Genomic DNA, 13,463 nt, shown 5'->3' with positions numbered 1-13,463 from the left:
TGGAAAAAAACGCCGTAATTCGAAACTGCGTCTATTTGATACATGATTTGTCGCCTTAATTTTCATGAAGATCATTTTGATTGATTTGGGTTTGGTTATGATAGTTTTTGCCTCTTTAGAGCCACTTCAGCGTTTTTTTTTTTTAATTTTGTCGATTTCCCAGAGCATTTTTTTTTTGGCGATTTACGAAGCCTTTTTGAAGAATGTATGGAAAATTTTGTCGGTTTCATGGTTATTTAAAAGATTTTGCGACCATTTTGCCGAAGTAAATCCATTTAGATGCTTCTACTGCCATGTTTGGTTTTCATACAGTTCATACTGGTTTTTAAAATAATCGAATATATATATTTTTTTTTTGTGATTCCAATTGTAAATTGGAAATTCAAATTGCATCACGGCTCTGAAGAAAAACGCCGTACAAATTCAAAACTATTTGATTACAATTAGGTGATTTGTCGCCAATATTTTCATGAAGACCATTTTGATTGATTTTGTTTTCGTTAGGATGGTTGTCCACTTCAGAGTTTTTGGGGCCTTTTTTTCTTTTTTAATTTTGGCGTTTTTAAAGAACAGTTTTGTCGGTTTCCAAGAGCATTTTTTTTTGGCGATTTACCATATACAATTTACGAAACCATTTTGAAGAATTTATGGGAAATTTTGTCGTTTTCATGGTTAGGGGCTGTTCATAAACTACGTAGACAGTTTTTTTGGGATTCTTGACCCCCCCCCTCCCCCTGCGTAGACAATTGTCCATACAAAAATTTTAAAATTTGTATGGGCCGTGGATAATTGTCAACCCCCCCCCCTCTAAACTGTCTACGTAGTTTATGAACAGCCCCTTATTGAAAAGATGTTGCTTAAACTGCCATGTTTGGTGTTCGTAAAACCAATTTAACGTTGCCATTTTGGCTTTCCAAGGTCACTTTTTGGCATTATTTGAAATCATTAGGCGATTTTAACGTTTAGAAGGATATTGTTGGGCGATTTCCAAGGCATTTTCAAATGAATTTATGGCCATTTTGGCATTCTCTTCGGCAATAAAGACACTTCTAAGGGTGTTTCTCAGGTCATTTTAGGTTATTTGAATGATTTGGTGTTATCCAAAATCATTTTTGGCATTTTTTTAAGCCATTTTGTCGTAATTAAGGTCATTTAGCCGTCTTTAAGTCATTGAAAAGGGGAGGTCATTCATTTTCAAAACTTCAAAAGCAGTTTTTTCGTTCAAAACCAAAATTACGATCATGCAAATATGTTGAAAGAATTTTGGTTTTAAACGAAAAAACTGCTTTTGAATTTCCAAAAAATAATGACTTTCTCTTTTCCCTTAAGGCGTATATATATAAGGTACTTCAACGTACTTTGAAGTTTAGCAAGACGTTTTTTGGAGGTTTACAACAATAGCGTTTTTGGCGCTTTAAGAAGCCAATGTATTTCAGGGCAATTTTGCCAATTTGCATTCTTTTTAGCCATAAAGACGCTTCTAAGGTCAGTTTTGGTTTATTTAAGGCCAGTTGGTTTTAAGGTTATTCGAACGATTTTAAGGCCGTTTTAAGCCATTAAGACGTTTCCAAGGCCGTGCTTGGTGCATCTGCGGTCGTTTTGGCGTTATTCAAGATCATTTTTGGCGTTTTCGAAGGCCACTTTGACGTAGTTAAGGTCATTTTGGCGGTTTTATTTGGTGCTTTAACGGTCATGTTGACGTTTTGATCAGACATTTTTGGTGGTTTCCAATGATTTGAATGGTTTTTAGAGCATTTTAAGCCATTAGTAAGAAGCTAATAAGGCCATGTTTAGTGTTTTTAAGCCATTTAGACAATTCTTAGGCAATATCTGGTTCTTTAACGGCAGTTCCCAAGAGTATTTTGGCGCTTTAGGTCGCCATTTTGACGTATTTAAGGAAATTTAGGCCGTTGAAAAGCTTATTCGATTGATTAACAGGTCATTTTGAAGGTTATAAGCCATTAAGGTGGTTTAAGGTCATGATGAGTTGAAGGACATTTTTGGCGGTTTTCAACAAAAAAAATTGACGATTTTTTTAAGTTTTGCTGTTTTAAACCACTAAAACAATTTTTAGGCTATTTTGACATTTAGGAGGGCCATTTTTGGAAGATCCCAAGAGCATTTTTGGCGTTTTAAGTTACTATTTTGGTGTATTTTCTGACATTTTGACCGTCAAGGTTATTTGAATGATTCCTATTTTGGGTGATAAAACGGTCATTTTGACGTTACGAAGGACATTTTTGACAGTTTCCAAAAACATTTGCGGCTATTTTTCAACTATTTAAGGTCATTTTGGTGGTTTAAAGCCATAAAGTCGTTTCTAAGGCCATGTTAGGTTTTCATTTGGCCATTTTAGTAGTTTCAATTTTTTTTTTTTTTTTTGGCATTTTTAGAAGCGGTTCTGACATATTCAAGGACATTTATGCAGTAATCAGGGCTATTTGACTCATTGCCAGGCCATTCTGGCAGTTCTCGGAGTACGTAGCCTGTCATACTGGTTTCTCATGAGAGTAACTAGCTCCAACAATCGATTATTACTATCAATATTATTTTTAATAAATACATACTGGGTGCAGCAAAAAAGTGAGAAGAAGAGAAGGGGAACCACAGGTAAATTTTTGCTTCAATTTGAGAAACATTTCTCAGAAATTCCAAGAAGTTCGGGACTTTAGGGAGGTTTAGAGATCTTAAGGGCAACTCCAGACCATCGTTAGTACATTTGTGAGAACTTCAGATAAGCTTCGTGAACTTCAAGGAAGTCCCGTTTTGTGAGAGTCCCATTAACTTCACAAAATTAGTACACGAACATAAGGATAATGCCGAAAAATTCTGGAATATTTTCGAAACTTCTAGGTGTGTCGGTGCAAAGAGCGCCCAATGCTTCTCAGTGTAGTGTGCTGAACATTCAGCACTATAGCAGGGACTCGTAGTCAGCCATGATGAGCGTTGTGAGGACAACGAACTGGACCACCGTGAAGGTAAGACGTGTGGCGATATCGGGCAGATTCCTTGGTCTGATTGTCAGTTATTCACACTAAGGAGCTTCAAGGTACTTCAAGGCAGTTCCATTTGCTTCAGGAGAACTGAGAGAACTTCAGGGAAGTCAAGAGAACTTCAGAGATGTAGCTAGATAAATTAAAGAAAATTGTGGATTCCAATAACTTGGCCCAGCGATCTTCGGGAAGTTACAGTTCCAATAATCTCAGGGTAGTTCTGATAAAAGCAAGAAATTCCAGATTTTCGGGGAAATTATAAGCGTAAGCGTAAGTTCCGATAATTTCAGAACAGTTCTATGAACATCAGGAAAATTTCGCGAACCCTAAACATGTTCCGAGAATTTCAAAATAATCCAGAGATCTTGAGAGAAATTTGAAAGGGTTTTTAGGACAGTATCAAGAACTTCAGCAGATCTCGGAGAATTTCAGGGATGCTCCGAGTTCATTAAGACAAATCAAAGAACCTATAAGGGCAGTTCAATAAATGCCAAGGAAATTGCAGGAACTTTAAAGAAGTTTCGGGGAATTGATGAAGTTCCGAGAATGTCACAATAATTTAGGAAAGGAACATGAAATTGTGAGCAGATTTTAAGGGAATTTCGCGATTTTCATGGTAGTTTCAATAACTGAAAAAAAATAGCAGGAACCTCAGCGAAATTCAGAGAACTTCCGAAAAGTTTGAAGATGTTCTGGAAGTTTCCGTTATAGTCAGCGAAGTTCCGAGTACTTCAAGGACGATCGGATATCTTCAGAACAGTTCTATTAATTTAAGCAAAATTGCAGGAAGTTTCATGGAGTTCCAAGGAATTATGAGATATTCCGAGAATTTACGAAACTTCTTGGATATCCAGAGAAGTTCAAGAAAATCAGAATTTTTAGGAGAAGCTCCGTGAGCTTTTAAGAAGTTTTCAAACTTAAGGAAAATTACGGGAACTTTCATGGCAATCAAATTCACTTCAGTAAAATTACCGGGAATTTCAAAATATATTGGTGAGTTCGGGGAAGTCTAGAGCATTTTAGGTGAAGTTCAGAGGTTTTTCAGGTAGTCCCAATAACATAAGGAAAGCACAGTAAACATCAGGAAAGTCACTAATTGAGGAAACTATAACATGATGATTTGTTTCCATAATTTTAGGGCGTTTTCATGAGCTTCAGGAAAATTTTAAAAATCTTATTTTAACGATCATTGGGAGACGTTTACCCAAATGTGAAGTTCATACGATCATACTAAAATTTTAGTACAGTCACGGAATTTTGTTCGAAACTTTTCTGAGTAAGTTCAAGACTCAAGACTGAAATTTTGAGAAAAAGAAAGGAACTTTTTGATTATCTTCGATGATTATTAGAAAACATTTTCAAAAATGTGACAAATACATGATCTTACTAATATTTTAGTACAGCGTTGGCACTTTATTCAAAACTTGTCTTGACCATTTTAAGACTAATGACAAAAATTTTGAGTTAAATTTAGGTAACATTTTATTCTCTTGGGTGATCTTATAAGATTTTCGTTTGCGTGTGCTATTTTAATGATCATTAGGAAACGTTATCCCAAATGTGAAATTTACAAGACCGTACTAATATTTTAGTACAGCATTGTAACTTCGTTCAAAAGCTTTCTAAATCATTTCAAGACTCACGACTAAAATTTTGAATAAAATTAAAGCACTTTTCGATTTTCTTGCATGATTATTAGGAAACATTTTCCGAAATGTGAAATGTATATAACCTTACTAATATTTTAGTACAGCGTTGGAACTTTGTTCAAAACTTTTATAAATAATTTTCAAAACTAAAAAAAAAAATTGAAAACAATTTAACATTTATATGACCTTACTATTTTTTTAGTACAGCCACGAAACATTGATCAAAACTATTCGAAATAATTGCAAGACTCAAGACTAAAATTTTGAATAAAATTTAAGCAATGTTTGGTTTTCTTTGATAATCATTAGTAAACATTTTCCCAAATGTGACATTTATATGACCTCACTAATGTTTTAGTACAACGTTGGAAGTTAGATCAAACCTTTTCTAAATCATTTCAAGACTCTTTTGAATAAAATGTCAGCACTCTTTGATTTACTTGAATGATCGTTTGGAAAAAAATTCCCAAATGTAACATTTATAAAACCTTAAATTGAATACAATTTAACATTTATTTGACCTTACTATTTTTTTTAAGTACAGCACGGAACATTGTTCAAAACTTTTCGAAATAATTTCAAGACTCAAGACTAAAATTTTGAATAAAATTTAAGCACTCTTTGGTTTTCTTTGATAATTATTAGGAAACATTTTCCCAAATGTGACATTTATATGACCTTACTAATGTTTTAGTATAGCGTTGGAACTTTGATCAAACCTTTTTTAAATCATTTCAAGACTCTTTTGAATAAAATGTCAGCACTCTTTGATTTACTTGAATGATCGTTAGGAAAAAATTTCCCAAAAGCAACATTTATAAAACCATAAATTGAATACAGTTTAACATTTATATGACCTTACTATTTTTTTAGTACAGCACGGAACATTGTTCAAAACTTTTCGAAATAATTTCAAGACTGAAGACTAAAATTTTGAATAAAATTTAAGCACTCTCTGGTTTTCTTTGATAATTATTAGGAAACATTTTCCCAAATGTGACATTTATATGACCTTACTAATGTTTTAGTACAGCGTTGGAACTTTGATCAAACCTTTTCTAAATCATTTCAAGACTCTTTTGAATAAAATGTAAGCACTCTTTGATTTACTTGGATGATCGTTAGGAAATATTTTCCCAAATGTAACATTTATAAAACCTTAATAATATTTTAGTACAGCCACGAAACTTTAAACAAAAATTTTCTAAATCATTTCAAGACACATGACTAAAATTTTGAAAAAAAAATGTATGCACTCTTTGACTTTCTTGGATGATCATTGGGAAATATTTTCCCAAATGTGACATATATAAGACCATAGTAATATTTCAGTACAGCTATGAAACTTTGTTAAAAACTTTTTTAAGTCATTTCAAGACTTAAGACTACAATTATGAATACAATGTAAGCACTCTTTGATTTTCTTGGATACGCGTATGCGTGTGCTATTTTAATGATCAGTAGGAAACGTTTTCTCAAATGTGAAATTTTTATCACCTTACTAATATTTTAGTACAGCACAGGAACTTTGTTGTATTAAGAACAATAAATTTTCTATATTTGCAAATAATATTCACCCAAAAGTTATCAGCAGTCGAAAAATATTACATTAAACTTTAGTACAACTTTAGCACAACATCTAAATTATGTTCAAAATTAATTAAATTATATATGTATTACTTAAAATTGAATTTTTCTACTTAAAATTTTAGATTATTAAGAACCATTCAGCTGCACCTTAATTTCAAATGAAAACCATATTAATATTTAGTACATATTGATTTAAAATAATAATCAAAATTTAAGCTAACCAAACAACCAATCACGCGGGTCTACTTTTATTGTTTTATGGGCTATTATCTGATTTATCATTAGGATATAATTTTTCAATTGTAAAATCTACATGTTCTGACTGAAATTTTAGTACAAAATCCAATGATGTCAAACTTACCAAAAATATCGAAAGAAACTAATTTTTTAATTTTTTTAAATATGAGTCAATAATCATTCACGAACCATTCTATTTTTAATGCAATCATATTTAGTACAGCTTGTAATTTACTGTTACGTTCTTGAAAAAAATCTAGTGCAAAGTAGAGAAGAAACAATAACAGATTTTTTGGACTATCATTTGCATTTATTTGAGCTTTTAATTTTTTTTTTTAATAATTAGGGAAAGAATATTTTTCCAGATGTTCATTTGATTGACATTTTAGTACACAAAATATTATCTTTCGAAGGAAGCTCAAAGTGCGTAATTCTCGCATAATATAGTCATTTTTAGAACAATTTTAGAACATGCATAAAACACTGTTCTAATTTGGTACAGGAAAGTAAAAAAACCGGGGTTTTTGGACTATCTTTAACATTTATTTGTGCATTTGAGATTTTTGAATAACTAAGAAAAATATTTTCCCAGCTGTGTATTAGACTGAAATTTTAGTACAACTTCTAAAATTAACTCAAAACTTTCAAGACTATCTTTCGAAGCAACTCAAAGTAGATTTCGAGTGTGTCCTTGCATAATAGGATCAGTTTTAGAACATATTTGATTTTCATGCATTATTTCGTACAAAACGAAAACTTACATAATTTTATCAAATATTCTCTATCGTTTCAGTTAGCACTAAAAAAACATAGGTTCTTTTGTGGTTCTTTGTGTGTTTTAAATAGCCTTGGATGCAGATGAGGATTTGGTTTTTCTTTTTCTTTTCTTTTAGTACAAAATGTTAACTTTGCTCGAAAAATTTCAAAATTATTCCTTGAAGCAATCCAAAGAATTTTTCTGGTTCTAATTGTTAATCTGTTTTTTATAATTTGTTATTAAACTTAACGACTCATTATTTTAACAATTTGAGAAAGAGTTTAAATTTTGAACATCATGAACGTTTTCCATGAATAAATAGTTTAATCAAAAATCCCATATAGCAACAAAATCTAACAACCGATTTGATTGTACTAAAAAATCTCCCAATTTGGCATCCTTTCCATCGCAAAGCTGCAATTCCAGCTACCGCACAAAGAGAGCACATACATAGTGAGAAGAACATAAAGACCATTACCCATCACGGGAAGGAGCCTTAGCCCAGCTCTAAAATAAAATCACAGGACGAGTAAAAAAGCGAGGAGGCAGCCAGCACTCACAACAACGACACACAACTTATCCGGACGCAAGCTCCTACTGCTGTATGCTGGTAGGACTTACTAAATATGTTATGAGGACACCCTCACACCCCGCCCTCACCACCCACCCACTACCCCAGCATCGTCGTAAACGAACGAACAATGCTCGTTACGACTGTTGATATGATTTTTCTTGCGACCCAGCCCTGCCTCGCTATAGGAATTTGTTATCAACACAAAGCACTCGCACGGCACCACCGGAGGAATTTGAATCTTTTATTGGCTGTGCTCTCTCGCTCTCTCTCTCCCCCCCCCCCATATCCTGTTGTGACATTACTGCCAGGACAGGTAGATCCGTTTCCGGTCGACGTCACCGTCGTTGGAGGCAGACAATTTTATCTCTTCGACAGTCATGGGTGGCTTGTAATGATTTTATTTCCTCCGACCGGTTTGGGGAAAAGTTGGAACCAGCCACCACATATGCCACATGGGATCGTGGACCAAGTTGGGGCCCCGCAAAGTTAATTGGTGGTTTTGATATGCAGGGATTTTCGGACTTTGTGGTTGTGCTTCGTTCGCCGGATCACACGGGACTGATTTGAGGATGGCTGAAGAATTGGTAAGTTGGTGATTACGGAACCGGTCTTGGTTGTCCAATTTGTTGAAAGGTGAAATTTTCCGATTGATGGAGAAAGTTTTCGGGGAAGGAAAGGCGTTGCAATCGAATTTGACACCCAGCGTTCGTTTTGGACTAACTTCCGGATAGTTTGTAGGTTTTTAAGGCCGGAATTCGTCAAAATGAAGGGAAATTGGTCCGAGTGGACCAAATTCAACGGAACAAAATGGATTCTAGAGCTTACCTTAACTCCGATGTGGACCGGAGGGAAATCTGCGTGCAACGCTGGTGGAAGAAGTGGTAATGGTAATGGAAGGGGGCAGGACATCATGGCCGCTACCTGTGGAATAGAACAAACATGCAGAGAGATAGACAGAGAGAAAGAGAGAGTTAGAAGGGTAAAAAAAAAACGATAAGTTAGAATGTGGTGCACTGCACTGTATTGATAACACAGCTAGTAGTGGTAGAGTAGATTGTGTAATTAGAGTGGGTCGATGCACCGCACGCAGCGGTGATGGTTGCAAAATAATCCCAACAGGAGCTTCTTATGTTACACGAGTCTTGAAAACTTCATCATGCTGAACCAAGCAACCGACTGAGTGCCAGAGACGTACTCGGAATTGATGGATGGGGTTGCTACAATCGGTTTTGTTCAGTCGTCAACTCTACAGCATGAGATTTCAGAAGCAAGTGAAATTTGTGCTCGTTGGTTGAACCAGCATGTTTGTAAACACCACCTAAGCGAGGGGTTTTTAGCCCCAACAAAACCCTTTCTTCCGCACGTTCCTGGAGTGCTAAATGCAATAACAACAACAAAAACAGATGCAGCACCACCTCAGTAGCTCGCAGTTATGCATACAGGTAGACAGGCAGGCAGCTGATGAGTGATGTTCCCATCGGGACCTTAAATGGGGGAAACGACGGACGGGAAGAATTATGAACAACAATTATCTGAAAGTTATTAACATATCGCACACTTGTGGAGCTGATGCTCGCGCGCTCTGCACGGCTTGAGCTTAAACTCCTGCTGCAAAAGGTGCACCGTATGCATAATTGGGTGTCCTGTTTCCTGCTGCTCGGAAAACCCAGGAAGAAGACCAAGTCGATGAAAGCCCTTCAGGCAGCAGATTTTGATAATCTTTCAGTTTCGCTTGTTCCAGAGATCGGCGTCTACACGCTCGAGTCGTTCAACAGGCTGAAACCCTAATTGAGTGTTCGTTCGCATAGACGGGTGTGTGTGTAACAAATTAATTAACATGTCATCGAAAGAACTAAGTCGATGACGTCCTGTTCCGGTGGAGTTTCCTCTTTGATGTTCGAGGGAAATGTTTTGCCCAACGGGCAACGAGCACACGGCAGCGATAATGATTAATGGGCTATTGATTAAGGGAACAAAGGCACTTTTCCCTTGATGGCGGTGGTGGTGGTGGTGGTGATGGTGGTGAACCACCGCCACATTCACGCCCGCTGTATGAAAATGTGGTCCGGAGAGGCGCTTTTGAAGATAAGGATTTTGATCACAAAGGCACCCGGCAGGTATTGAGATGATTAGTCTTAATTTAGTGCTCTGCGCTCAGGAGTGTCATTCATTAGCTGTTGCTGCACTGCTACTGTGGCGGTGGTTGTAATTAATTTTGAGTGTGTGTGTGTGTGTGTTATCGATGCTTCTCTGGGAAATCGTGGGCATTGGTTTGGATCACGTGGGAAAATCGGCGGAGAAATTGGACGGAAGATGGGGAGTGGGATTGGTCTTACAGGATGTGGGGTTGCCTCGAATTGTTTGGAAGATTTGAGGACCGAATCCGTCAAAACAGCGTGATTCAGATCGCTAATGACAGATGTTGATCGGACTAATCTTCTCATGAGGTGTGACTTAGACGGTGCCATTTTCAGACGTGAAAATGAAGACTGAAAAATTGCAATCCAAGAAATGAGCTCAAGCAAAAGTTCACCGACAAAAATCGGTCTCTTGAAAACTATGCACTCTAGAGGTTCAACTTGTTTAAAAGAGTTTGGGCTGATTAGGGTGGTCCTTGTTTTTCAAAGAAAAAAATTATAATTTTTTATTTTTAATGTTTCCACAAATAGGTATATAGATGATTTAATTTCAAGCAACTTTGCAAGCTCGCTGCTTGCAGGCAGCCTTTCGTTGTGTACTGGAGAACAACTGCTGCTGCTGATGCCGACGACCGGTGATTGGAAATGAATCCGATCAGCGGTTGAGGGCAGCCTTGATAGCATAGCTAGCTGCTTGGGGGGAGCCTTTCGTTGTGTACTGGAGAACAACACCACTCACCACACGGTGATTGAAAAAACACCGTTTAGTGAGACCGGATGGAGTTCAACTTTGAAATCTGTGTTAGGGAAATCGCTTTTCGCAAGCAATCGGTGATAATTTTAATTATCATAGCAACAGTTGTACAATCGTGCAATTATCAATAGTGATATAATGAGAGAGAGAAGGATTAGTATTTTCCATTTAATTTCACTACTTTATTTGCTTATCCTTGACAGATACGCGTATTTCGTCTACAATGTGCAGACTTCTTCAGTGTCTTGTACTAATACTCGACTTAAATGGAAAATACTAATCCTTCTCTCTCTCATTATACAGGTATTCCACTAAGACGCCCACATTCATCAGGATTTATCAATAGTGATATTTTGAAAACTGATAAAGTCTTAGCTTTAACAGATACGTAGAAATATTTCTGATTGATTGGTGATAAAATTATTGAAATTGGTCCAGGGGCAGCTGAGTTATTAAAGTTCATAATCTTTCATAATTTTGTTACATGTTCCATTTTTGGTTTTCACAAAGTGTACCCCCATATAGACGTAGACCTACGTCAAAAGTTAGAGCAAACGAACTGTTTTATCAGAGCCACATGTCGAAAAATGTTCATAGAATGATAAGTTGATGAGATATAATTTTGAATTTTCGAGCAAAGCTGCGTCAAATTAAATAATCTATACCATTGTAGAAGCAAGTATTCCTATTAGCTTTAAAAATAAAAAAAGCTATTTTTTTTTGATCTTATAAATTATGCATCTTTTATCTTATGAATCTCAAAATGTGTCGAATTTTATTAAAAAAGTAGCCAATAGGTAGAGTTGATGGTTAAATGAACGAAAACTAATTTCAAAAAATTCGGGATGATTTATTTTCCCTGAAATTTTAAGTTAAAAATTTCGGATTTTCTCATACATAACGTATTTTGAAAGTTCATAGCTCATGAACCAATCATCGTAGAAAGAATATTGCTGAGTTAAATGGTAAAGAAATTATGTCAGCAGTCCATGAAAAATATAGCCATTAGTTTTTCGATAAATACTCAACAACGGTAAGAGATACCTTTCCCCAGTAAAAAGTAAGATATTTACAATTATTGAAAGATAATTCATTGCTCGAAAAAGGTTCTCTCTGATTTTCTTTGCATTTTTCCTCCACTATGATGGTTTTCATGGAAAACATTTTTCAGTTTATATATTTTACCGGTTTCTGAGATAATTTACATATAATTTCACTAATAAAGCTTTTTCCTACGATACTTGGTTCATGAGTTATGGATTTTCAAAGTAGGTATGTCAATTCCGGAAAAATCAGACAGAGGTTTAAACAAAATTTCCCGAGCCGTTGCTTTTTTATTAAACCTCAAAACTGGCATAAGACACCATTATGAAATTTTACCAATGAAGTATTGAAGCATGAAAAAAAAATAGAAAAATTTCTTTACCCTAACCAATGTTTTTCCGGATTTTCCTGGCGATTTTCTTGGTCAGTTTGGATGTTGTAAAATTTTCAAAATGGCGTCAACGACATTTAAAAAAGATTAGTACCGAAACGGAAAAACTCAACCTTCTTCAATTAGCATAGCACTTTGCATACTTTTTGAAATATTTCAGTTTCCAACACTTTTATGAATTTTTACTCAAAATTGCAAAACAAAATTAAAGTGCACATATTGCTCAGAATTACTTTACTTTTATATAAAAAAAACTTTGTCTCAGAGTTATTTTGATCAGAAATTACGATTTCGTGCTACAATTTATTTAAAAATGTCAGAAGCCATTTGAAAAAAATTGCAAGATCCAAAATGGCCAAATTTTTGCACATAATAATGCAAAATTTTACACAAATCGGAGAAGGTGGAACCTTGAATTTTATTTTATTTTATCCCATTTGGTGTGAAACTGGTGATAATGATGGTGGTGATTTCCATAGAAGTGACATTTCAGTGCTACAATTTATTGAAAAATGTCAAAGACGCTATTTTGAAGAAAATTGCAAGATCCAAAATGGCCAAATTTTTGCAAAAATGTGAATGATTGCCCAAAAAACATAATAATGCAAATTTTCATGCAAATCGGAGAAGGTCAAGTTTTACATTTTTATTTTGTTATCCTATTTGGCCAGGAATAGGTCACAGAGTGAACATTTAATTCGACCAAATCGCTCATTTTTAGCCTATGAAGCAGAAAACATCAAGTAAAATCATCAAAATTTTAACTTAAGTGATTCAGTTATTTACAATGTGACTCGGAAAATTTCAAAAGCGATCTAATCTATGGAATCTCTATGGAATAGATATTTAGAACCTATCTTAAGTGATTCCGATCATTTCTTAAGTGATTCAGTACTTCCCCAAGGAATTCTGATTATTTCAAAACTAATTCAACACTTGCTAAAGTAATTTTAAACTTTTCTGAAGTGATTCAATATTTTCCGATGTGATTCGGAACATTTCTGAAGATATTCAAAAAAAAAAAATTGAAGTGCTTTCCTAAGGTATTCCGATTTTCTCAAAAGTAGTTTAGCACTTTCTGAAGTGATAAAAAAAATTCTGAAGTGATTCAATATGTTCCTAAGTGATTAAAATCTTCTAGAAGTAATTTACAATGTCTTTGACGTGATTCAGTATTTTCCGAAGTGTTTCAGAACATTTCTGATCTGATTCAGTACTTTCCGAAGTGATTCCGGTCGGTTATAAACTGATTAAGTACTTTCTGAAGTGATTCCAAATTTCTATGAACTGATTCAGTTCTTTCAAAAGTGATTAAGAAAATTACTGAAGTGCTTCA

General features: G+C 35.0%; 1 protein-coding gene across 7 annotated transcripts in view; it reads right to left on the bottom strand.

Annotated features, from left to right (window-relative positions):
- The window catches only part of heph (polypyrimidine tract-binding protein 1 heph), a 727,070-nt gene that overhangs the window by 519,026 nt on the left and 194,581 nt on the right, over window positions 1–13,463 (bottom strand). For all 7 annotated transcript variants that reach the window (XM_065219372.1, XM_065219375.1, XM_065219376.1 and 4 more), the window contains one exon: window positions 8,626–8,721. In XM_065219372.1, coding sequence (XP_065075444.1) covers window positions 8,626–8,712 — 87 coding nt within the window. In that variant the 5' untranslated portion in view covers window positions 8,713–8,721. The remainder of the gene's footprint in view (window positions 1–8,625; window positions 8,722–13,463) is intronic.

This window comes from Ochlerotatus camptorhynchus, unplaced genomic scaffold, assembly GCF_037179485.1.
Source record: "Ochlerotatus camptorhynchus isolate MF236.1 unplaced genomic scaffold, CSIRO-AGI_Acam_v1.1 ptg000103l, whole genome shotgun sequence".
Classification (NCBI taxonomy): domain Eukaryota; kingdom Metazoa; phylum Arthropoda; class Insecta; order Diptera; family Culicidae; genus Ochlerotatus; species Ochlerotatus camptorhynchus.
The sequence above is the reverse complement of the archived record's forward strand: the minus strand, read 5'-3'. Positions and strand labels throughout refer to the sequence as shown.